The 27,611-nt window shown below is 39.6% G+C and overlaps 1 protein-coding gene across 17 annotated transcripts in view; it reads right to left on the reverse strand.

The window, feature by feature from the left end:
- The window catches only part of LOC121319540 (ELKS/Rab6-interacting/CAST family member 1-like), a 346,328-nt gene that overhangs the window by 191,414 nt on the left and 127,303 nt on the right, over nucleotides 1-27,611 (reverse strand). For 12 of the 17 annotated variants that reach the window (XM_041257064.1, XM_041257063.1, XM_041257069.1 and 9 more), the window contains one exon: nucleotides 18,950-18,961. The exons of the other annotated variants lie outside the window; for them this stretch is intronic. In XM_041257064.1, coding sequence (XP_041112998.1) covers nucleotides 18,950-18,961 — 12 coding nt within the window. The remainder of the gene's footprint in view (nucleotides 1-18,949; nucleotides 18,962-27,611) is intronic. 17 annotated transcript variants of the gene reach the window in all.

Here is a 27,611-nt window from a genome sequence, read left to right on the forward strand (position 1 = left end):
TTTCATTAGAAAAGGCTGCGCAAAGGCTTTCACTAATTCAGAATGTTGACATTACGTGTTTCTCCACCTTCTGTGCTGTTTTTAAAACAATCCTGTGATTGTGACCTGCTTGTTCGGTAATTGTTTATCCTGAACTTTAAGTTTGATTTTCTTGACTGCAACATCCCCTTTTCTTAGCTCTCAGCACAATCTTCTGCTGAAATTAATTTAGCTTTTTTTTTTGTCAGCTGTCTACATTTTTTTTATTCCATAAATTTAGTCGTTGCAAATTATTTTTATTTTCTCCCAATTTGAAATGGCCAATTATTACTTGGGCTCAGCTCACTGCTACCACCTCTGTGCTGACCTGGGAGCAGTGAAGATGAACACACGCTGTCCTCCAAGGCGTATGCAGTCAGCCGACCGCTTCTTTACACACTGCGGATTCACCATGCAGCCACCCAGGAGCTACAGGGTAGGAGGACAACGCAGCTCCCGGGCAGCTAACAGGCAAGCCCACAGTCGCCTGGCCAGACTACAGGGGTCACTGGTGCGCGGTGAGCCGAGGATGCCCTGGCCGACCTAGACCCCTCTCCACCCCCGGCAACGCTCAGCCAATTGAGCGCCACCTCCTGGGAACTCCCGTCCACGGTTGGCTGTGGAATAGCCCAGATTCAAACCGGCGACATCCAGTGCTGTCTACATTTTTTATGTTAATCATACACTGCTAGCTAATAAATCAACACTATTTAAACAACAATTTTAAACTTTCCACCTAACTCTCATGTTATGTCATTGTACAGTATGAGGAATTCACCAATCATGAATCCGGTATTTGTTTGACCCCGTTGCCGTAGTAACCAGATGAACGGCACTGACGCCGGAACATGTGCAGCTACTGCTTCTACTTGATAAAAGTATGAAATGAACAGGGAGCTGAAGCATAATGTAAAATACTGTAAGGAAAGTAAAATGCATATTTTTCACGGTAGGTAGACATATTTTTCTTTGAAAGTTGTGATATCGTAAATTTTTCCAGGTCCTACATATTAGACTAGTCAATAGTTTGCACATCAAATACCTCCCTCGTGGTATTTTGTGACATGATTTGCATACATTTCCACACATTAACATTATTCATTAGACTCAAATGCAGTTATTTTTCTGCAAGTTTTTTTCCATGCACTAGACTGCCTGTCACTGGTTAGTGAGTACAGCAGGTGCACAAAGCACACAGTAAAGGGCTTACTGCGTGCAAAACACAGTACCACCGTTTAGTAAAAGAGACCCTGAGGATTCTCCAGTTAAGCCGAGGTCAAAGGTTTTGGAGCAAAGGGACCCAGAAGCACTCTGAATTATTGTATACAGAAGCCAGACAAAGTTTTTTTTTCTTTAGCAGTTTAAGCACGCATGTGATAAAATTACTGGGAAATGTAACGTAATGCCATATTTCCATGCAGCACTGTAGCTAAAACACATGTGAATGGGATCGTCTCCAGTGGCAAAAGTATCTGGCTGACAACAAGATGCGTCGTAGGAACACACAGCGGCAATTTACGCTTTTCCTTTTAAATACCAGGGTTACCTACAACCCCTATTACAGTAGGGCACACAGACGTCCAGTCATGAAAAGAGCAAACCTAGAGTACTCAACAGCATGCCACCATGGAGATACCCAACAAAGACTAATGCCAGCTCACATGTGCATATCATGTGATCCCAGTTTTATGATTTCACTTCCTGCTTTATTTCAATCCTCCAACACCTAGATAAAAAGAGACCTAAAGTACACACAAATCAGGCATGAGGAAACACATGGAAATAATTTTTATATATATATATATATATATATATATATATATATATATATATATATATATATATATATATATATATATATATATATATAGACACACACACACACACACACAGTGACTTTTTTCCATTTATCTACACATTCTACCCCACAACTTCTAAGTGAAAAAAAATATTCTAGAAATGTGTAGCAAATTAATTTAAAAACAAACTGAAATAGCTTGGTTGGATAAGTGTCCACTCCCCTTGTAATAGCAATCCTAAATTAGCTCAGGTGTAACCAATTGCCTTCAAAATCACACACCAAGTTAAGTGGCCTCCACCTGTGTTAAATTGTAGTGATTCACATGATTTCAGGATAAATTCAGCAGTTCCTGTAGGTTCCCTCTGTTGGGTAGTGCATTTCAAAGCAAAGACTCAACCATGAGCACCAAGGCGCTTGCAAAAGAACTCCGAGACAAAGTTGTTGAAAGGCACAGATCACGGGATGGGTATAAAAAATGTAAAAAAAAATCAAAAGGCTTTGAATATCCCTTGGAGCACGGTCAAGACGATTATTAAGAAGTGGAAGGTGGTACCACCAAGAACCTGCCTAGATCATGCCATCACTCCAAACTGGTTGACCAAGCAAGAAGGAGATTGATCAGAGAGGCTACCAAGAGGCCAATAGCAACTTTGCAAGAGCTACAAGCTTTTATGGCCAAGACTAGTCAAAGTATGCATGTGATAACAATATCCCAAGCACTCCACATATCTGGCCTGTATGGTAAGGTGGCAAGAAGGAAGCCATTACTCAAGAAAGCCCACCTTGAATCCCATTTGAAGTATGCAAAACACACTGTATTCTTTTTCTGTAGATTCTGTAGCCATGTGGCAAAAAGTATGTGGTCTGACGAAACTAAAATGGAACTTTTTGGCCTAAATGCAAAGCGTTATGTTTGGCGCAAACCCAACACAGCGCATCACCCAAAGAACACCACCCCTACTGTGAAGCAAGGTGGGAGCAGCATCATGTTATGGGGATGTTTCTCATCGGCAGGGACTGGAGCACTTGTCACGATAGAAAGGCAAATGAATGGAGTCCTTGAGGAAAACCTGCTGCCCTCTGCAAGAAAGTTGAAACTGGGATGGAGGTTCACCTTTCAGCATGACAACAACCCAAAGCACTCAGCCAAAGCTACACTGGAGTGGCTAAGGAACAAAAAGGTAAATGTCCTTGAGTGGCCCAGTCAGAACCCCAATCTAAATCTAATCAAAAATGTGTGGCATGACTTGAAGACTGCTGTCTATCAACACTCCCCAAGGAACTTGACAGAGCTTGAACAGTTTTGTAAAGAAGAGTAATATTGCCAAACCTGGGTGTGCAAAGTTGGTAGAGACCTATCCCAACATGCTCACAGCTGTAATTGCTGACAAAGGTGCTTCCACCAAGTATTAACTCAGGGAGGTGGCGACTTACCCAATTATGATCTTTCAGTTTAGTATTTTTAATATATAATTTTTTTCTCCAAAACTTTTTCCCCTTAACAGTGTGGAGTATGGTGTGTAGATAAGTGGGGAAAAAGGCACTGACACAACAAAATGTGAAAAAAGTTCAAGGGGGTGTAGACTTTCTATAGGTACTGTGTGTGTGTGTGTATATATTCTCTAGGTTATCTTAACTAGCAAATAGATGCACCATGAGCATTGACAAAAGACTATTTCATGAATGAGGATATCCAAACAACCTGGGCTGTTTACAGCTATCCTCATGATTGAAATAACCACAGCTCTCTATGAACATTCATGGAGTATTCGATTTATATAATAAGTATAATGTACAGGAAAGAAAGTATGTTGTAATCTATATTAAAACAAGCAAATTTGGAAAATGACTTCTTTGCAATGCTGTATAATATGGAACAGTGCGATCTGTCTTTGGATTAAAAATAAAATAAAATTAGCAATGTGTGCTAACACTGCTCGGTGCATGTAGCAGGGCATGACAAGAAACAGATTGCTTCAAACGACACTCAGAGGTCGTGCTCCAAATGTGTAAACACATAAACCAGCGTTTCTGTCTGAAGCTACACGATTCCTTAATGTGTCAACTTGTGACTTCCTGTGTGGAAGGCTGGGAGTCATCATCCCATTGGAAAGAAAGTGATTGTTGGATGACAAAGAAAGGTTGTAGGAGCTCACCCTACTGGAGGAAAGGAATGCAGTTTTGTTCAAGCGCCAAATTAAATTTCTGAGATCTCTCTTATTCCCATCTATCGACTGGACAGGAAAGATCTTTGCTTTAAATCACAATTTTAGCCAAAGCAAAGCAAGGCTGTCCAAGTGTTGGGAATTAATCGGGTATGAACCAATAATATAGAAACCGCTAATGAAATTTGGAAATTCCCAAAACGGGAAATAAACAACCCATTACAAAAACAGCAGTACGTGCTAATTAAAAACCATGGTGGCCAAGTGAGAAATTTTATGAGAAATCACAGAACTCAAAACATATGATCTCAAATCTGTCTGGATAGTAACTACACACATACATATATATGAGTGAACCGATTGCAACTGTCCACGGTTCGTTGCCCCTTTAAAAGCATACCCAGACACACAGAATCGCAGTTTAAAGCGCTTGGGCGCTATTTTTTAATAAATACAAAAACACAAAAGGAAACAAACAACACACAAAATAAACACCTATTTCCCACTGGATCGCTAACTACACAGACAGGATCACCCTGACTAACACATCGGACAGCTGTTTACCGGTAGACAAACACACACACGTTACTACACAGTACTCACTTGTGACTGCTTCACAAACAGGGCATACACCTTCCTGTTTCCCTCTCCTAAGCAGCCCTGAACAGACTGGCTGTCTTTCTTAAATACCCTGCAACTGGCTCTAATTTACAATGATAGCCAGGTGCAGGGGACAAATAAACAATAAAACAATTAACACAAATATAGTTAATTAAACCCTTAAACAAACCCAAATGTGCACCCGCACTTTTTTTTTTTTTTTTTTAAGCAGGGAGGAAATTAACCCTCTCCCTGCTCACTATATATATATATATATATATATATATATATATATATATATATATATATATATATATATATATATATATATATATATATATATACACACACACACACACACACACACACACACACACACAGTACTGTGCAAAAGTTTTAGGCAGGTGTGAAAAAATGCTGTAAAGTAAGAATGCTTTCAAAAATAGACATGTTAATAGTTTATATTTATCAATTAACAAAATGCAAAGTGAGTGAACAGAAGAAAAATCTACATCAAATCCATATTTGGTGTGACCACCCTTTGCCTTCAAAACAGCATCAATTCTTCTAGGTACACTTGCACACAGTTTTTGAAGGAACTCGGCAGGTAGGTTGGCCCAAACATCTTGGAGAACTAACCACAGTTCTTCTGTGGATTTAGGCAGCCTCAGTTGCTTCTCTCTCTTCATGTAATCCCAGACAGACTCGATGATGTTGAGATCAGGGCTCTGTGGGGGCCATACCATCACTTCCAGGACTCCTTGTTCTTCTTTACGCTGAAGATAGTTCTTAATGACTTTCGCTGTATGTTTGGGGTCGTTGTCATGCTGCAGAATAAATTTGGGGCCAATCAGATGCCTCCCTGATGGTATTGCATGATGGATAAGTATCTGCCTGTACTTCTCAGCATTGAGGAGACCATTAATTCTGACCAAATCCCCAACTCCATTTGCAGAAATGCAGCCCCAAACTTGCAAGGAACCTCCACCATGCTTCACTGTTGCCTGCAGACACTCATTCGTGTACCGCTCTCCAGCCCTTTGGCGAACAAACTGCCTTCTGCTACAGCCAAATATTTCAAATTTTGACTCATCAGTCCAGAGCACCTGCTGCCATTTTTCTGCACCCCAGTTCCTGTGTTTTCGTGCATAGTTGAGTCGCTTGGCCTTGTTTCCACGTCGGAGGTATGGCTTTTTGGCCGCAAGTCTTCCATGAAGGCCACTTCTGACCAGACTTCTCCGGACAGTAGATGGGTGTACCAGGGTCCCACTGTTTTCTGCCAATTCTGAGCTGATGGCATTGCTGGACATCTTCCGATTGCGAAGGGAAGTAAGCATGATGTGTCTTTCATCTGCTGCAGTAAGTTTCCTTGGCCGACCACTGCGTCTACAGTCCTCAACGTTGCCCGTTTCTTTGTGCTTCTTCAAAAGAGCTTGGACAGCACATCTGGAAACCCCTGTCTGCCTTGAAATTTCTGCCTGGGAGAGACCTTGCTGATGCAGTATAACTACCTTGTGTCTTGTTGCTGTGCTCAGTCTTGCCATGGTGTATGACTTTTGACTGTAAACTGTCTTCAGCAACCTCACCTTGTTAGCTGAGTTTGGCCATTCCTCACCCAGTTTTATTCCTCCTACACAGCTGTTTCTGTTTCAGTTAATGATTGTGTTTCAACCTACATATTGAATTGATGATCATTAGCACCTGTTTGGTATAATTGTTTAATCATACACCTGACTATATGCCTACAAAATCCCTGACTTTGTGCAAGTGTACCTAGAAGAATTGATGCTGTTTTGAAGGCAAAGGGTGGTCACACCAAATATGGATTTGATGTAGATTTTTCTTCTGTTCACTCACTTTGCATTTAGTTAATTGATAAATATAATCTATTAACATGTCTATTTTTGAAAGCATTCTTACTTTACAGCATTTTTTCACACCTGCCTAAAACTTTTGCACAGTACTGTATATGTGTGTATATATATATATATGTGTGTGTGTGTGTGTATGTGTATATATATATATATATATATATATATATATATATATATATATATATATATATATATATATATATATATACATATATATATATATATATATATATATATATATATATATATATATATATATATATATACACACACACACACACACACACGCATTCATATTTTATTTGACTAATCTACTCATCTCTTACATATTGAAGTGTAAGAGACAAGTACAGTTAAATTGCTTTATAAAGTTTAGTTAATTTTTGCACATTTTTCTAGGCAGCTTTTAAAATATATTAAATGCTATTTACATAAAATTTCTTCAACAACTAATACAACACTAAATGGTACAATATATAGTAATTCAGCAGTCTCTGTGTATAGCAACACCTCCTAGACAACACTTTGCCTAAGGGAACACCCTTGTGGTGAAACAGATTTTTCCTATTGTAAATGCTCCGGCTAAAGGAACAGGAACTTTGATTAAAACACCTTCTTGGCACCAAAAAGCGATTCGTTCACAACTGATATAGAACTGTTTTGTAAAAAAGCAACTTGTCACTGTGCGCGTCTTGATTGGTTTATTAAATCTTTCCAGAACCGCTGTCAAATCATTCAATTGTTTTGTATTCTGATAAAGTAGTAGTGCGTGCAGAGACGTGAATTAAAGGTAACCGCAAAAAAACTCTGTATACATGTTTTGTTTATGGTTTTCCATTTAAATGGTTTAAAAAAACATACTAATTAAAAGGCATTCAAGAGGCACTCCAGAAGGACGACATTGATTGAAAAAAAAAACGTTGGTTTGACCCACGGTTTGCACTATTATCAGAGATGTGTATGCAACAGCAGCCGCTGATAGATTGCGAAAATGATTAATTAAACTTAAGCTAGGTAGTTGTTATCTTAGTATTTTTTCATTCTCTATTAATTAAAATATATTAATTGAAAAAGGCTAGAGAGAACCAGATTGTTATTTTTTTATTGTTTTGGTTTAATATAATATAGCAGGCTAATGTTCTTATTGAATTAGGCTACAATATTTTTTTTCATTAAAAAGTTGTCGTTCTTTGTTGAAACTAAACCAAGTCGTGTAAGAAGTTGCTTGCATCGTTCATGATGTTTTTCAAATCAAGTAAGCTTATTTGTGTATAAAAAAAAAACACAACAGAGTTGCATGCAGTGTCATCTTACTTAAAAGGCACTCAAGCTGAAATCGTAAAGTAATTTAAAGTAGGCTTCAAACGTGGCAGTAAGAACTTGCAGACTTAATCCAATTGTGTTGAGATTTTGAAAAGAAAGCATTTTATGAGATTTTAACTAGAGGTACCGACGCTATGACTATAGGCTATGCCCCAGCACAAATTAAGCACTGCATGCACACCCCTTACTTCCACCTTTTTGACCGTGTTGTTTTGCTTTAGTTTTATTAATGTTAGTTTGTCTGCTACTTCATTATTATAGTTTATTAACATATACTTGCCTATTGTTTTACATTTACTTACTCAGTTCATTTCATATGTTGATGCACGTGGGTCACGACAAATAATAAAAGTATTTATTGATTCATATTGTGTCTGGTGGCTAACTCCGTCTTACAGAACATGGCTATAAGAACACTTCGCTTGCTTCCCGAGGGGTGTTCTCTTAGCCGGAGACTACTGTACTAAAAAAAGAAACTAAGAAGACACTGAGAAGGACTTTCTACGGGAATAAGGGATGGTGGTATCAAGAACTGATTAAAACACTGTTTGAGGCTTTTCAGAACTTACAAACCACGCGTAAGTGTAAGCAACACTGTACACAGAACCACAGTAAAGGTGCAAGCTGCACTGTACACAGCACCACAGTAAAGGTGCAAGCAGCACTGTACACAGCACCACAGTAAAGGTGCAAGCAGCACTGTACACAGCACCACAGTAAAGGTGCAAGCAGCACTGTACACAGAACCACAGTAAAGGTGCAAGCAGCACTGTACACAGCACCACAGTAAAGGTGCAAGCAGCACTGTACACAGCACCACAGTAAAGGTGCAAGCAACACTACGCAGCACCACAGTAAAGGTGCAAGCAACACTACACAGAACTACAGTAAAGGTGCAAGCAGCACTGTACACAGCACCACAGTAAAGGTGTAAGCAGCACTGTACGAACCACAGTAAAGGTGCAAGCAGCACTGTACACAGCACCACAGTAAAGGTGCAAACAACACTACACAGAATCACAGTAAAGGTGCAAGCAGCACTGTACACAGTACCACAGTAAAGGTGCAAACAACACTACACAGAATCACAGTAAAGGTGCAAGCAGCACTGTACACAGTACCACAGCAAAGGTGCAAGCAGCACTGTACACAGCACCACAGTAAAGGTGCAAGCAACACTACACAGAACCACAGTAAAGGTGAAAGCAGCACTGTACACAGCACCACAGTAAAGGTGTGAGGTGAAAAACAGTGTGCCATCATTATAGATCATATGTGAACCTTTTTCACTGTTTTAATAGAAACAAGGCTTCAGCAGAACACACAAAACTGCTATTGTTGCAGGAATGGAAAAAAGACTCCCATTGCATAGCAGTGAGTTCCACTCCTGGTTTCTCTATGAATTTAAGACAACAAACCTGAGCTTGTTACCAATTCCCTGTGGCTAATCAAGCTTGTATTAAAACCTGGAATGAGTTTGCCATAGTTGCCAGTTAAAATAGTATAAAGCATTAATTGTTACTGCTTCAAGCTGTGTGTTTCTTGCTAGAATCGTAACATTAATTGAAGCCCACTGGTCTTTGAACGTCTAGCCCTTTCTACAATGGCCTTGAGGTAAATGACTGAGAAGAAAAAGGCGTTCTTGGAAAAAGACGAAGGCCGGATGAACATTTTTACTTGTGGTCTACGTTTTCCCTCCATTGGACTTCCTTTTCCTCCTGGGGAGAACGACACACTGGGGAGTCGTTTTAGCACCTTCACGGCCAAACACAACCTGCCCACTGTGCAGCCGGACCGAAGTGTCTGCCACGAGGACGCACAGAGAGCGAGCCCTGTGCCTCTACAAATACAGCTTTTGGCTGGCCACTCGCTGGCCCGCTGGCTCCATGAGAATTTATTGCCTCCCTTCCTCGCTGCGGCGTGTTATTGTAGTTGTCGTCTCATTAAAGTTACAATTTATTTCTGGGGGTCTTATTTCTTGTTTTTCTTGTAAAGGATTCAGCAAGCTCGTCATTTGTACAGCTAAAGCCATTGTCTGCCATGACAAAGCAGGGATTCAATAGGAGCTGCACACTTTATACAACCTTGTGACAACCAGTACTCAAAGGGATTCCCTACTCAATTAAAATCAAAGAGTTACAGATCCTGACAAGGGTCTATTTTAATGATCTAAACAATGGCTATGGAGGATCCTAATACTACGGTTGCCTTTTACCTCTTTATTAAAGCTGCCCCCACCACCCATTTATTAACATCATCAATTAGCTCCCTGACATACCTGTGTAGACATCAGGTCTGCTGTCATTTGTCAGTTGTCTCAGTTGACTGAGATATCTAAAACCATTTGTTTCTGGCTATTGTCATAGAAACCTCAAACTCAAAAATACACCACAGTGTTTCAGACATTACCAATGGAAACAGTAAGTATTCTGCTTAATTTAAAAAACAAAAGGTTTTTATGCATAGAATATTAGCACCGTAGATTACATCCAATTTACAATCCACGAACAAACACTCAATGGGATTCAACATGCAACGAAGGTGCATGTGAATACAAAAAAACAAAATCACACATACACGGGGAAATCTAACTGTATGAGACAGACTAAGTCTGTCTGAAATCAGCTGGCTAGTTGGAACTTGTCTTGTTGGATGTCAGCACAGAAAACGGCATCTTCCGAAGAGAACCAAGGGCAGGACACAAAATGGAACAGGATGTGTGTCAACGGCTCAACTGAAACAGGGCACAAAACCTGCAGCCAGCACTGTGGACAGGATCCGCCAATATAAGCCGGCATTGGGGAGGTTTAAAAGACATTAGCATTACATGGTATGAACAACCATGTTAGTAACATTCATGCCCCGCCAAGGTTGTAAATGAAATATTTGAGCTGTCAGTATGAAGATAAAGTTTATGACCATGATGAATATCAAAAGCATGCAGAATAGTAGAGTATATGCTCAATAATGTTAATACCAAGTTTCATCACAATCAAGACACATGTAAAAATTTGCAACATACATATGACTGCCTCCTACCTGAAGGGTATTGTAAATCTCAACATATATACCAGGGTTAATAAGTCACGTACCCATTGTATCAGTAACTATACTTCTATATCTGTTCAGATTGTTGTCTAATGCACAAAGACATAACTAATATTCTAAACATACAACTCATTATCAAACTCATACTGGCAACAATAAAATGCAAACAGCAAGCTTTTAATAAAATGATTAGCAAAGAATGCACTCTTAAAGCAATATCCCTGTGACACGTATAAAGATATACTGCCTGAGCATTCCTTCCTTAGCATAACAAAGCTGGACAAACATGTGCACCAGTTCCAAGATAATAAAAACATTTCAATGCATGAATTCTACAGTAAATTTACAATACAAGCCATCACTGGCTTATTCAAGCATTCCGCCAGGTATTTTGCAGAAATGTTTAAAAGAAAAACAAGACTGTTTTTGTTATCATGAGGGTGCCAATCCTGTTGGGCACCACAGTCCTGTATCTATAAACATTCATCATTAAAACCTCAGTTTACCCAGCAATATCCTCCATGCGATATAAAGAAGCCCGAGCACAGCAGATAAATTAATATGTGGATTTAATAAAATGTTTTATATATATATATATAGTGCCTATAGAAAGTGTACACTCCTTTTCAAAATGTTAACCTTTAGTTGAGTTATAATGCTTTAAAATGCATTAAAACTTATCTACACATCCTACCCCACAACTTCCAAGTGAAAAAATATTCTAGAAATTTGTAGACAATTAATTAAAAATAAAAACTGAAATAGCTTGGTTGGATAAGTGTCCACCCCCCTTGTAATAGCAATCCTAAATTAGCTCAGGAGTAACCAATCACCTTCAAAATCACACACCAAGTTAAGTGGCCTCCACCCATGTTAAACTGTAGTGATTCACATGATTTCAGGATAAATTCAGCAGTTTCTGTAGGTTCCCTCTGCTGGGTAGTGCAATTCAAAGCAAAGACTCAACCATGAGCACCAAGGTGCTTTCAAAAGAACTCCAGTCCAAAGCTGTTGAAAGGCACAGATCAGGGGATGGGTATAGATAAATATCAAAAGGCCTTGAATATCCCTTGGAGCACAGTCAAGACAATTATTAAGAAGTGGAAGGTGTATGGCACCACCAAGACCCTGCCTAGATCAGGCCGTCCTTCCAAACTTGATGACCGAGCAAGAAGGACACTGATCAGACAGGCTACCAAGAGGCCAATGGCAACTTTGCAAGAGCTACAAGCTTTTATGGCAAAGACTGGTCAAAGTGTGCATCTGACAACAATATCCCAAGCACTCCACACATCTGGCCTGTATGGTATAATGGCAAGAATGAAGCCATTCCTCAAGAAAGCCCACCTGGAATCCTGTTTTAAGTATGCAAAAAAAAACACTCAGGAGATTCTGTAGCCATATGGCAAAAAGTTTTGTGGTCTGACGAAACTAAAATAGAACTTTTTGGCCTAAATGCAAAGCTTATGTTGGGCACAAACCCAACACAGCGCATCACCCAAAGAACACCATCCCTACTGTGAAGCATGGTGGGGGCAGCATCATGTTATGGGGATGTTTCTCATCAGCAGGGACTGGGGCACTTGTCAGGATAGAAGGGAAAATGAATGGAGCAAAGTACAGAGAAGTCCTTGAGGAAAACCTGCTGCCCTCTGCAAGGAAGCTAAAACTGGGATGGAAGTTCACCTTTCAGCATGACAACAACCCAAAGCACACAGCCAAAGCTAGACTGGAGTGGCTAAGGAACAAAAAGGTAAATGTCCTTCAGTGGCCTAGTCAGAGCCCCGACCTAAATCCAATCGAAAATTTCAATGATGGCAAGTCGTCCAGGTCCTGATGCAGCAAAGCATCCCCAGATCATGACCCTCCCACCACCATGCTTGACCACTGGTATGAGGTTCTTACTGTGGAATGCAGTGTTTGGTTTTCACCAGACATAACAGGGCCCATGTTGGCCAAAAAGTTCCACTTTTGACTCGTCTGTCCATAGAACATTGTTCCAGAACTCTTGAGGATCATTCAGGTGCTTTTTGGCAAACTTCAGACAAGCATTCATGTTCTTCTTAGTAGCAGTGGTTTCGAGGTGAGAAGAGACCTGCAGATCCCTGGATGTTGTTCTAAGGTTCTTTGGGACTTCCTGGATGATTTAACGCCTTGCTCTTGTAGAGATTTTGGCAGGGCGGCTACTCCTGGGAAGATTCACTACTGTCCCAAACTTTCTCCATTTGGACAATATGGCTCTGACTGTGGTTTGGTGGAGCACCAGAGCCTTAGAAATGGCTTTGTAACCCTTTCCAGACTGATAGGCATCAACAACTTCCTTTTTTCCCCCGGAGGCCTCAGGAATTTCTTTTGATCGTGGCACGATGAGCCTCTAGATCAGTGGTCCTCAAAGTGATGCCCACGAAGCCAGGCCATCGTGCCCGCGGCAGCTGTTCTTAAATTATGGGCAGTGAACACATTTCTGGCATGTTGTAGAGAAAATAAAGAAAGTTTTAAACACGTTTCCAACAAAATCGTCACAGCAGTCTGTTGACAGAGGTGCTCGCTTATGTACTTATGTATTTTTTTTTCCCTGAAGGGCCTCTGCAATACGATCAACCAACTGAATATCTGCATTTTCTCTGCAGTAGCCCAATCGTAAGTTAGCTGGGTGGGACATAAACTGTGTCTGTCAGTTGCAGGTACTGTCAGTAAGATTAACCAATAGGAGAGTCAAATATCTGCCAAGTTTTACGCAGCTGTCCAATCATAAGCAAGCAGAGGCCGTTCACGGTATTCTGCATGAAAAATAAAGGCGAGTGAGTAGCCAATGGGAAAGTGAAAGATCTGACAGCTGTCCAATCATTCATTAGCAGAGGCAGGGTGTTAATATGCCGGGTAAGCACTTAATTTCGCCTACTGTTATTGAGAAAAATAATACATTTCAGTATTTAGAATGTACTTTTCTCTCTATATATTTTTTAATTTCACCAGACAAGAGAAACACCATAGTAGACTTAGGTATGAATCCACTTTCTGTGAATAATTGTATTGGAGATGGCGATCTTTAAAACAGAGCAGTGTTGACAAATTTGCCAGACTGAAACAAAGCGAGATACCATCTATCCCTCTATCTATTTTATTTTAGTTTATTCATGGTTATCTGTGCAAACATGCTATTTAAAAATATTTGCATTGCGTATTATATAAATTATTTAAAGAATAAGCGCAGCACGCACAATTACTGCTTGAGTCTTGGCCTTATCAGAGTGAGCCAAGAATAACTCCCACTGAAGCGCTTTATATACTGTATATGTTGCGGGAAGGCAGTGTTTAAGATAAAAACCTATGCAATAGTCAGTGTGCCCGCAATCAGCCAAGTAAGATCAATTTATGCCCGTGTCCAAATTACTTTGAGGATCACTGCTCTAAATTCTGTGTGCTGACAACTTCATTCTGATGGTAAGGGCCAAAGTTAGTCAGATTTATATTGGGCAGGGCTGACCCAAATCAGGCCTGATTATTAACCAAAGTACTCAAATCGTTGACCCTAATTATCCCTTTAATTGGGTTGAGTTAACTAGGGGGGCAACTTTTTCACACGTAAAGATCGCATGTTTGATTACCTTGCACACCAAACAAATGAAAGAAGCACCAAGCTTTGGTGTCATTTTTTTCTCAGACTCCCTCTATATACTACTACAACCCACAAAAAGATATGACCAAATTCAATGTGAAAAAATGCAGAAAATCAGACAGGGGAAAATACTTTTTCAAGGCATGTAAATACACATACACAGTCACACACACATTTTTATATATATACACATATACAGTATATATATATATATATATATATATATATATATATATATATATATATATATTATTATATATATTTTTTTTTTTTTTTTTTTTTTTTTCTAGACTTTTTATCTATTACAGATCTCACACTGACTTGCCCAGGCCGACTTCCCTGACTCAATGCACTGGGGCTCCTCAGAGAAATGGTTAAATTCCATGAAATGAAGTGTGACTTTCAGGCTGTGGCGCAGCGGCTCCATAGCTATTAGAATTAACTTTTTATATGAGGGTCAGGGGGGGATCCCTGATGGTGCGAGAGGGCTTTAGCTGCGCGCCGCCGTTCCTCGCTGATGGTATGCCTTTGCCACTAAATCGAAAGCTGCAGGACAGCTATAAATACAGAGCCCTGGCACAGGCCGGTGCAGCAGAGACACAGACAGAGAGAGGAAGGCATTTTTTATTTATATTTCTCATTCTTTATAGGAGGCCCTGAGAGTCCACAAAAATACAAAGACAAAAATCCACACACAAAAAACTACCTTACGGCCATAATGGAGCAATATTAAATCAAGACTAGGAATTTTTTTTTTCCCTTTATTGGTACTTGCAACATTATCCCTACTAGTTGATGCAGCTTCTTGGATCAAAATTATGCCATTGAGTAACCAATTAATTAAAACCACACCTGCCTTTTAAATACTTACACCTTCGATTCACATAGACTGTTGGAGATGATGGGTTTCACAACAGCCCTTCTATTATTGATAGATTTAAAATACTTAGATCCATACCTGTTCCTTCAACATACTGTAAGCGTGTGAATAGACAGCAGGCAGACAAACAGGCGGGCCAGTGGAGGTGCTCTACTGGCAGAGGGAAGGTGGAGTGCACAGTCATGCTTGGCTGGAGTGGATTTACGGGCAGTAAAGGGAGGTGATTCATCAAAACAGACACACAGCAGACGTGTGCAGTGACACGGACCTCAAGGACTCGACACCGAGGATGAAACAATGGATGGAGCCGCCAAAGGAATGCTAATAATGCATTGCTCCAAAGTGAAGACAACTGCTTATGCCAAGGAACATTACAATGGGTGATTTTTTTGTTTTTTTTTGTTTTTTTTTGTTTTAACCCACACTCAACTGAAAAAAAAAATGACATATCTATCAAAAAGCCCATCAACAATCTGTTACGGTTGCATCGAGGCAGTTTCCAGCAAAAATAGCAGTGTATTATAAAAAAAGAAAAAGGTAGAGCCATAAATGATAGTGTGAAGACAATCATTTCTATTAATGATAGTACACCTCTGTCTGGCCCCGTGGGGTACTGTTTTGTTGGGAAGTTAATCTCAAGAGATGTCCTAACCAGCCAGGTTTAAATGGAGGTGAGTTTAAAACCTGAGGATTATTTTACAGCAATCTACTTGAAAAAATACCTGCAGTATCACGCTTAAAATGTAAAACACATGCTAAAAGTCATCTTTCTTACAGTGGAATTTGTTCTGTACAAGCAACCAGGATTAGACAGCGCTGATTCTGAAACTGACAACATACTCAGTCACGAACTCTCCAGTTGTTCCACATTCCTGATTTCCTGACACAATTTATTATCACTGCACCATTTTCTTCTGGGTTATATTAACAATGGCATAGTGTTTGTCAGCAGAAGACCTTAATGATTTTGAAAGAGTGATGTAAAAGGTGCCATTTTTACCGTGGCACAGCAGGAACACAAACGTTCTCTTTACGTGGCAGTCAAAAGGTTACAAGGTAAAACCAAATGTTTGACACAATAATATAATGGAGTTGCTGCCCATTAACACAATCCAACACAAACAGTTTCTGTTGCGATGAGCCTGGTTGAACATCAAACCATGCTTCCAAGTGTGAAGGCAGGATGCCAGGATATGAACACACCGTACCACCCAGTACTCTCCATTGTATATTGTGCCTGAAATACACACGCAATTTTTAAACTATATAAACAAACCTAACATTTCGCCAAACTGGGGTCTGATCAGCGCCCTGCTTAAATTTAATGTTCATTTCTGCTTACAAAAGACCCATTATAAAAGACTCTATACCTCCTTTGACACGATAATTAGATGTTTAGATTTCTTAAATTCTCCGCTGTGTTAAAAATTGTTATAATAATATTCATTATTCTGAAATAAGCGAGCTGGGGGGGGTTAGCATCTGGCAACAAAGTTTTGTTGAATTAACAAGCTGTTTAATTAAATCATGTATAAATGTTGTTTCTTTTGAGTTTGCAGATTTTTGTTCACCTTTTAATAATAATTTGTTTAAATGTCTACAGTGCCTCAGAAACATGGCGATTTAGCAGATATGGAGGGAAGTGTCTCGTAAAACTTTGGTACTGTAACCAATGCATGAATGGGCTCCATACCTAATATTGTGTTGGGCCAGTGTTTGCCCTGATCACAGCCTTGCCATGATGTGGGAGTGGTCTCTGCACCGATTCTGTGAAATATTAATATCTTCATGGATGACAGGCACTGGTGTGTGAGTATGTGTGTGTGTGTGTGTGTGTGTGTGTGTGCATGCATGCGCAGTTGTGTGGCGGGGTGTTAAAATCCTCCCTGCAAAAACACGTGGGAATGTGGCTGGAGCCGTGAACTGAATAACTGGTTAAATAAATAATTAAGGCTCCAGCCTGCAGGGACTGGGAGAGTGGCACTTCCTGTTCAACTGTCTCCTCCCGGAGGAGGAGGAGGCGGAATGGCAGCCGGACTATCTCATGCTGATGTCAGCATGACTGCTGCCAGCACCACCTCTGCCAGAGTCCACTGCTGGCTGCATGTCTGGAGGAGCCAGCCTTTCCACTGTCGGGATTGCCACTGCCAGCAGTGAGGACACCCTGGCAGAAGAAGGAGGAGGTGAGGAGACCTCCACCACAGCCACGATCACAAACCCATCCACAAGTGTCCACGTGGGGATAGACGGACATGAGAGAAGGGGGGGGAGGTGCTGATGGTGGCCATGTGTGCTGCGCACATAGGAAGAGATGTGTGGCAGTGTGGCAGGTCAAAACACATGGTGTATAAATAGGGTGATCACAGGTGTTAGATTAGTTAGTGTTAGAGTTGATGTTGGTGAGAGGTGGAGGTTTTCGTGTTTAGTGCTTTTTGTTTTGGCCCTTGTGCAGTTTGTTTTGTTCTTGTCTTTGGCGTGTTTGTTTTATTATTTATACATTAAAAGGTGCATTTCGCACTTTACTGCAGCTCTTCTGTGTCCGAATCTCCCTTCCTTGTAAACCACAGCTTTGCCAGTGACTCTGTCCTGTCACACATGCACAACCATTCATTGTATAGGTCTCAAAAGTGAAGCACATGTTTTAGCAAACATGTAATTTCAGTTTAAAACAGGATATGTGGTACTTCTGAAAGTTAAATATGTCTCTGTTTGTAAGCCATGTTTTTGCACTTTCTTGCGCTTCCTCTGTCAATTCACTGGCTTATTTCCTGTTAACCAATAAGCTGTTTTCCCTATTGACTGACCTGCTTTAAGCCAGTAACAAGCTTTGACCAAGAAGACACTGCTGGTATGAAATGACCAAGGAAGCAAAGCCTTCCTGGAAGGCAAGGCAAGCAAACAGAGAACTTAGAGTAGTACCAAATGAATGTTTCTTCAAATACAGTACATTTGAGAACTATGTATTGTAGCCAAGTGCAAAATGGGTAAGATTAGATTAGATTCAATCATGAAAAACTACTGCGCAGCTTCGTTTCATGGCGCGATTCAGTCAGAGCAGGACACCCTAGGTAAATAAAGCTAGTTCAGAGATAACCTACTTCTGCATCACTGATATTAAAGGTAGAATTTCAAACGGACCATAATATAAATGAATCTTTGGAGATGGTGAAACCATATTAGTTTTTGACCTCAAGAGTCTTTGCATTACTGTAAGCAAAGGGGTAGAAATGAAATGTCCATCAAATGATACCGTGTAACAAAATGTTATAGATTCCTGCACAGATTAACAAACACATGTTTTAATTAGAGGTTATTGCCATTACATGGTTTATATATATATATATATATATATATATATATATATATATATATATATATATATATATATACACATACACACTGCCTTGCATGGAATGGACATGGCATAAGTTATCATCCGTAACATTTTCCAGAACTTTATTATTTACTCAAACCATAGAGCAAAAACGTATGCACCCTCCTCTAGATTTCAGCAGAATATTGGCACATTGAAATCAAACATATTATATACAAATCAGTACTAATATAAGAAGATATACATGTTTGATGTGTTTTAATGTTAGTTCAAAACCATCTACTGACCTTGAAGCCAAGCTGGAGAAGGCAGCAATCCAATGCACAGATGTGAAGGAAAGAGTTAAGAGAGGGTTAGTGTGCAGGCAGAGATGAAGGGGATACCAGTAAACATGCACAGCACGAAGCACAGCCCACCAACAAGACTCAGACAGACAGAGGAAGAGGACATGCTTGGATATCCCCTTAAATTACTGTATGCCACCCAAAGGTGTTGGTCTGCTAATACAGGTCTAAAACCTTTTAAACTCCAAACATGATTACCAGACTAGTAACTCGTCTTGCATGCGATGTATTAACACCTGCCATCTAGATGCAACATTTGCAGCACTTTTTTCACATATTCTGAGCACCCAAGGGGTAAATTCCTAGTTTTAAACATTGTTTTTGAAGCAGCATATGTGACCATTAAGTGATCTAACCCCCAACACCCAAATCAAATTAAACAATTATCCTGCTGTACTGTTTTAATTCCAGGGGTCACGGTCGTAAAGATGTGTTCCTTCATTTGTGTTACAAGCTCACCATCTGTTGGTTAAGAATGGCATTACTGTGCCTTCTTATTCGGCAAATGGAAATTTCTATATCACTCTTGGTACTACATTCACTGTACTGGACAACAGTCGACTTATAACATATTTTAGCACTTTTCTCAAAGGCTTTTGCAGATTGCACTAGTCGGCTTCAAACAGCCAACACTAAATTACAAGTTACAGGATAAGCACAGTTATGTAAACTATCTGCCAGAGCTTTGCTTGTAGAGGGAACAGTTAATAGATCTTAATGAACCAGACCTTTTTCAAGACTTGGTAACCATTAAGCAGAGCCTGCCCTAATTCTGCTACAAGACTTCTGACATTTCTTCTGTTAGCTCTCGGCTGCAATCAAAACAATTTGGCTGCTGGGTGAACAAAGGCTGTTATGAAAGAAAACCTAAATCCAAACATCCTTTCTCTCAGATAGATGTCACCCGCAAGTTTACAACATGTACTAATGAGCACCGGAGGTTTCCCCGCTCCATCTTTTATTAAAGCTGTGTCAGTCAGTCCCATTGATACACTCACAATTCACAATGGACTTGTCACCAAGGAAGGGATTATTTTTATATAATCCATTTAGTTTTTTAGGCTTGGTCTTCTATAGTTTGAAAGGAGTGAAGGTATCAAAGGTTTCACCCTGCAGTAATTCCTAATCCAACATAGAAATTTTTTGTCATCCATAGTCTTGTTTTTTGTTCTGAACTGTAGACTGTCTAAGCTTGTTGGCCAATTAAATATGCATGCCGTTTGGCAAACTTATTCAAAATATTGAACATACAAACACATTTTCTTACACTACATGATTTGTGATATTGTTATCAATAATTTAAGAAGTGTTTCTCCTGCTTTAGTACCTGGGAGTCTGTCTGAAGCCTGCCCAGGAGAGAACCCTATCTCAAGGGAGCAGATCAGTCTCCTTGGTCCTTCAAACCGCTGGCCTCTCTTCATGAGCCTGCCTGCAAAGGTGCCAAATTGAATGGCAGCTTTGAGCCTTGCCTGCAGGTTTCAATCAGATTCTGTTTCAGTGTTTTGCTAACACCATATCATTTTATTTATTTTTAAATCAAATCATGTATGAAGATGTGTTCATTATTGCCATTTTAAGTCATTCAGAAAGCTGGTAGCAAGCTTATAACAAGTCTTGGTTATTTCGATGCATTCCAGCATGCATCGAGCACTCAAAAATGGCTTTGTCACAGAACTTTACCACTAACATTACCACCAGCTAAATAACTCATAACGACATCATTGATATAGAATTTGTACTTGCAAAACAAACTGTAGAAATCGCTTTTGGAAAATCCGATGAACTCAATATCATATTATAGCCTCTCTCATATGGTTTAATCTTATTATAAATGGAATGCAAATACCAATGTAACACAGCATTCTTCACAGATTCTTTAAAATGGGGAAAAAAAAGATCTTGGCACTCCACTGCATCTTCTACTTGGAACCCTATTGTTTTTTTCTTTTTTCACAAAAAAAAAGCTGTATTTATTAAATACATTAACGATAGTGTTCAATATTTTCCAGAACTTTGTTTACTCAAACCATAGGGCATATGTGCACTCCTCTGAATTTCACCAAAATAACATTACAATTAATCACTTAAATATAGTCTAGCAGCACAGAAGAGATACAGCAGCAAGTGACTGACTGTTCTGAAATCACATGGAGAAGAGAGACAAGCACACTGACAGGCAGCGATCAAGGCTGGTACTGGACTGCAAACCATCAAGGAACCATGGAAAGATGCATGGTTTTACTGAAAAACAAACAGACCCACATTCAAACTTTCACCCCAATCAGACTGACCATTGTCTAGATATGTAAAGCAAAAAGCTTGGCATACGTACATAAGGGGACACCACTGTATCTCTGTTACAGGAGTAACAAGAGGCTAAAACACAAGGCAAAGAACTGAATTGTCATGCATCAACGTATCACAGCCCTGCTAGCAGGATCGATGGTGCCTCATCAGAGCGAGGCCCTGGCAAACTCTCAAGGTCAGGTGTGCTGAAGTACTGCAGTGGTCTTTTAATGTAATGTAAAATTAAATGTGCACTGCTCCCTCATTTTCAATGAGTCACTCTGCCCCATGAGATCTACAGGACCTTCGCGTTTGAATAGCTAACCATGAAATGTGCCGCTCCTTGCACTTGCAGGATGTGGACCTGCTGCAACTCACTAAGAATACAAGGAGGACAAAGTGTCAAGGAACTGTTCATCCCTTTAAAACTTTTTTACTGCTCTCAGGATTTGCTTAGTCTGCTGTGTTGCACATTTATAGGCTTGGGGAGCTATTGTTGTAGGACCTCTATTGTAACTATCATGAGATCTAGTTTTCCAATTCCACCTCCTGTCTATCTACTCTGTGGATTCCTGTAATAAATTGGGCTGGATCTTAATTCAACTGCTACACCCATTTATCATACTGAGTACAGACACATATTCTTTGCCCACTCAAGCAAAAATTATTATTAACAGTAGTATTTATTTTACACAAAGGTCAAATAAAAACTAAAAACAATTTGCAGGAAAGGCTACTGCAGTGTGCTCCCTTCCCTTGGCATCAACAAACCTACAAGATGGATGTGTGCAAGTCTCACAGTTACAATCAACATTTTCAGAATATTTCCTTCATCACCTGCTTAAAAAAAGACCACTAGAGCGGCAACTGTCTGATATTGAAAGTATTCCTTTAAGACCCAGCCCATGCAGCCAAATCTTCAAATCCAACAACATTCCAAGTCAGGCATTCCCTCCCCTGCAATACCTAGCTTTGATTTATCCACACAATCAATCTCCTATGCTGTCTCTTGAGGTCAGGACTGCCCTGTCTGTACAGCCTGCCCTGCACAACGTGGAAAGAGCAAGCTAACCTGCATTCTAATATTGCATTCAGGAAGGAAGTCAGAACCTACGAGTGAAAGCACGGTAAATGTCCAACTGAATTAGATGTCAGTCTCTTATGGACTGTTCCTAAAATAAATAATTAAGAAAAAAAAAATCATGGTGTTCAATGAGCTACAAAACAATAATGTACAACAGTGTGGTTCATTTGACTTGGCCAGTTTGTATGGCACAGTGGAAGTGGGCATGTGGCAACAGTATAATGAAGTGGTGGACTAAGGCTATAACAGAGCAAGTGAACAAAAATTCGCTCTGATGCATTCCACGCACTGCTCATCATTGCTGTGATGAATCTGCTGTATTACACCTCCTATGGATAATGCGCACTGTTTTATCGATCCTGGCAATACATTTCTATGGCACTATGTTGATAGGTTTCAGCATCCAAATTCAGGGTTAGATCCAGATTTCTTTTTGGAACAAAGTTCTAGCAAGTTTGTAACCAAACACTCAGCAAAAAACTAAATAACTATCTTTAGTCTTCCAATACCCCACATTCCACTGCATAAGAAAGGATTAACTGATCTAACAAAATTTTGTTGACTGATCACCTAGAAAGCAGGACCATTTGCTTATATTCAGTTTTACTAACTGTTACTCATTTACTGTTGCAATTCAAGTATATTCAATATTTCATAGAAGTCTTACTTTGTTTTGTTACATAATACAGGTTTTATTTACAGTTAACATACCACTGAATACAAATTCTACACCGTGAAATATATTTTAGTTGATGCATTTATTTTAACCATATATTGTTAGAAGTAAAATAAACCTATACTGTAAGCCACATAATCTTCATTTTACTAATATGATGCACGGGACATCAATTGCAAATAATACATTACTAATAAAAACATCACATTAAAATACCGTATTATTTCAATTTGGCGCCGCAGCATTTATTGTAACTTGATCAAAACGACAGCGGTCCTTTAACGAGGGCTGTGATTATACGAGGGCGGTCTTTATTAATAATATGATGCTTTACAAAAGCTGCAAAATTTTATTACATGATTTAAGGCATTTTAGAAGTGGCGCCGTGAGAGGCTCTTGTGTGTTTTTGGCTTGAATACAGTACATTTACTGACAGTTAACAAGAGCCTATTAGATGGGAGCTGGGCAGTCAGGGGAGTACTGTACCAGCGAATCAGGAGTGTGTATTGGTTGCTATGGGACGGGACAAGAAGATGAGAGAGAACGGTAGTTCAGTGTGATGCAGTTGTTTTTCTTAACGAAAAATATGACCTCTGAATATTGGTTTGATTTCTGTTAAAACCAAAATATATCCTACAGTTATTTTTTTTCTCACTAGTTACCTGTTTGTTTGTAATTTCTCTGTAAGAGAAACCGAAATTACATCTTCTCATAGATAGTAAGCAAGTTTATATATATATATATATATATATATATATATATATATATATATATATATATATATATATATATATATATATATATATATATATATACACACACACACACACACACACACACACACACACACACACACACACACACACACACACACACACAGAGTACCAGTCAAAAGGTTGAGTACACTTGCCGGAAACTAGGTTTTTTTCATAATTGACAATGTTTTATGTCGTATACGTTTCTGTAAATACTGATGAAAACACATGTTACAAAACAAAACATAAGGAGTATCAAAGCAATGTTCAAGAAAATTGAAAATTGTCTCTAAATCTTGGATTACTCAAAATAGCCACCCTTTGCCTTAACAACAGCCTCACAAACACGAGGCATGCGGTTAACAAGTTTCAGCAGGAAATCACCCGACATGTCTTCCCAGCTCTTCTGCAGCAATTCTCAGAGGTGTAGGGCACTTGTGGGTAGCTTTGCTTTGATTCTTCTGTCCAGTTATACCCAAACAAGTTCTATGGGATTGAGGTCAGGTCATTAGATTGAGTTGTCCTTCACTTTCCTTCTTCGCCAGATAGTTTTGGGTCATTACCTTGCTGAAGAATGAAGGACTGCCCAACAAGCCGTAATCCTGATGGAATGGCATGCCTCTGAAGTATGCTATGATAGCCATGCTGGTTGAGCTTGCCATGGACTTGGTAAAGATCACCAACTCTGTCACCAGCAAAGCAACCCCAGACCATGACACTGCCTTCTCCATGCTTGACAGTGGGAACCACACATGCAGAACTCATGTGCTCACCCTCTCTGAATCTTACAAATACTCAGTGATTGGACCCAAATATTTCAAATTTTGACTCATCGGGCCATGTGACAGGGTCTTCCTCGGGTCACACGCGTGGGTAGCTGCTGTTCAAGCATACAGAGAGACTGAGGTGGTGTTGACACGCCGGCACAGGCGCGCAGGATTTATTAACAACAAAAAGAAAGTGAAAGTAAAATAAATGCGGTCATGTGACGTTACCAGCGATGGTAACGCACAGAGGACAGATACAGAAAACCGTACAAAAAGTGCAAAATAAAACACAATACCCCCCAAACTATAACTCAAACGGTGCCGTGAAAACGGCAGGCCTTGCAGCAGCCCCGATCACAGCGATCAACATGCTTTTATACTGACGCTCTGAGACACGCCCACCTGCCTGCTGGAACAGCTGATTGCTTTCAGCTGCTGCTCCACGCAGACGGGTAATCGTCCCCAGCGGAGCGCCACAGCAGCTAAACAATTAAATCAATATTAACAATTAACAAAAAGACATACAATAAACTACATATTCCATTGTGTAAGGCTTACGCTTTGCCACAGGCCATAAGACCGAACTCCATTCCTTGAACGTCCGGTTTCTGTGTTTTTTTGCCCAGGCAAGTCTCTTCCTCTTATTCTGAACTCTTAACAATTGTTTCATTGCAGCAATTCTTCCAGTTAGGCCAGCTTCACGCAATCTCCTCTGAACAGTTGATGTTGAAACATCTGTACTTCTAGTAGCATTTTGCTGAGCTTGTATTTCAGGAGCAGTTAATCACCGGTTTCGCAGACTTGTGACTCAAATGAACTTGTTCTCTGATTCTGAGGTCATCCTTGGCCTGCCTGACCTTGTTCAGTCCTCATGAGTGCCAGTTTCTTCAAATCGTTTGATGGTCTTGGCCACAGAAGTTAGACACATTTCAAAGTTCTTGCGATTTGTCTTAAAGATTGACCTTCATTTCTTAAAGTAATTACAGACTGTCTTTTTTCTTTGCTTAACTGAGCGTATTTTGTCATTTTCTGCTCCCTTACATTCAGGAATTACAAACTTGTGCCAATGCTACCTATATTTATAGTAATCATGGACCCCCCTCACCTGTTAACAATAATTGGTGACAAAAGGTTAATTAGGTAACATGCTAGTTAACTCAGAGAACATCTAACAAAGACACTTTTATACTTAGGCCAGTGTTTTAACACCGTGTTATATACATTTCAGGCTTTTAACTGACTTGGGCTTCAGACTGAAATCCCCTTGCTTTGGGTGACCATTTCATTGAAATTGACAAGATTTACATTTTCATTAAAAAATTACATTTTTGAGTGCAATTCACTTATGATTATCAGCTTATATAAGTACAAGTATCATATAATGAAATATTAAGTGTTTATAGACATGTTTATACAGTTAAAAGCATAGATAATCATAAAAAATTTCAATTGAATAAAAAACAAAACAGCTAAACGCCCTACAAGATGATATCTTCGGCCAGCTTTCGGATAGCGCTTAGAGTGACTGGAAAAGCTCTACGAGTTTAAGTTTTCACCATCCAAGCTGAGGACTAGGTCAACAGACAGCCCTTGTTTTATCCCCTGCTGTGTTGGCACTGAACTCTGCTGGGAAAAAAGGGACGTGAAGGACTGCTGTGCTGTAAGGAGTTCATCTTGGCTTGTCTGTCGGGACTGTATCATAAAATACAATGTGCTTACTGAGGTGTGTGTGCATTAGTTAGTATTACATGCTGGATTGAGGCTGCAGTCTCTTCGGGGGCGTCACATGTACATAGCCAGAGTTGCACATTTTTTTTTTTATTTATTTTTTGAGCAGGGGTAGAAAAGAAATACCTTTCACATTTCTTTGAGAGCGGTGTTTACTCGAGGGCGGTGTCTATTAAAAAGCTGATATCTGAGTGATGCGTTAATTCGAGGGCGAAGTTAATTCAAAGTAATACTGTACATTTGTTTATTCTATGTCATTGGTTGCAGAAGTTCTTAAACAATCTCACTGATTAAATATTGTGTTCCTCTATCAGCAGCTCTCACACACTTCAGGAAGCCTGTGTATTTCAACATTACTGAAGTTTTAGTGGCGTCTCCTCCTGCTTCCATCTCGCAGGCATGGAACTATCGTGCGACACGTGGCTGCGCGCCCATGTTTGTGTTCACAGGGCAACGTGACAAATTTCAAAAAACATGTTCAATGCATTCTGTACACCCCTCTTCATGAGTCTCAATAATATGCAAATGGAAGTGTGTTATACTTTGAGAAGTACGGTAAGTGCTCAAACAGTGTTCATTATCATTTCCTAAACTTGTGGTGCACAACATGAGGATTTTGTTGGCTCGCAAGACGTTTTAACAACAAACCTGCAGTATGATACTTACCTATAAACTACAGAAATCTAATTTATTATGTTAGGGCAGTTAGAAGAGGAGGGAGTAATAACTAAGAATGACCCTACTTTTATTGTCTTCTGTCAACCATGTTTGCAGCCATTGGTTTGGTTCATCTGAGTATGTCTCAGTTATGGGTGGAATTAGGAAGGATCACAGCAAAAATGGAAGAAAGATTAACTAAAGCAGGAGGAAAACTATCTTGTCGTAACGACTCAGGTATGGGTAGCATTAGCATTGGCACTCGGATTGCAGGTTGGGCAATTGGGCATTTCAAAACTGTGTAGATAAAAAAAAAAAAAAAAAAAAAAACTGATTGAGAGAAAAAGAAAAAATAAAGTGCCTTGCAGTAGGGCACTGCTGTGGTGCTTGTAGTAGAAATGTAAATTTTTCATCCGGTGTCTGACCTGAACTAGTCAAGCAGATTTTGAACAATCCTGTATGTGGATTAAAACATCGTAGTGTATTTAATTGTAAACACAGCATAAGATTTTGGTGCACAACACAAATGAAATGCCCAGACTTAATTTCGGCAAGGTAATTAAACAGTGTTTACTGTGCAAAACAATATTTTAAAAATAACCACCAAAGCAGCAATTTTGGGAGTGGAAGTCCAAGAATCAGGAATGGGAAT

This window comes from Polyodon spathula, chromosome 8 (assembly GCF_017654505.1).
Source record: "Polyodon spathula isolate WHYD16114869_AA chromosome 8, ASM1765450v1, whole genome shotgun sequence".
In the NCBI taxonomy this organism is placed as follows: Eukaryota; Metazoa; Chordata; class Actinopteri; order Acipenseriformes; family Polyodontidae; genus Polyodon; species Polyodon spathula.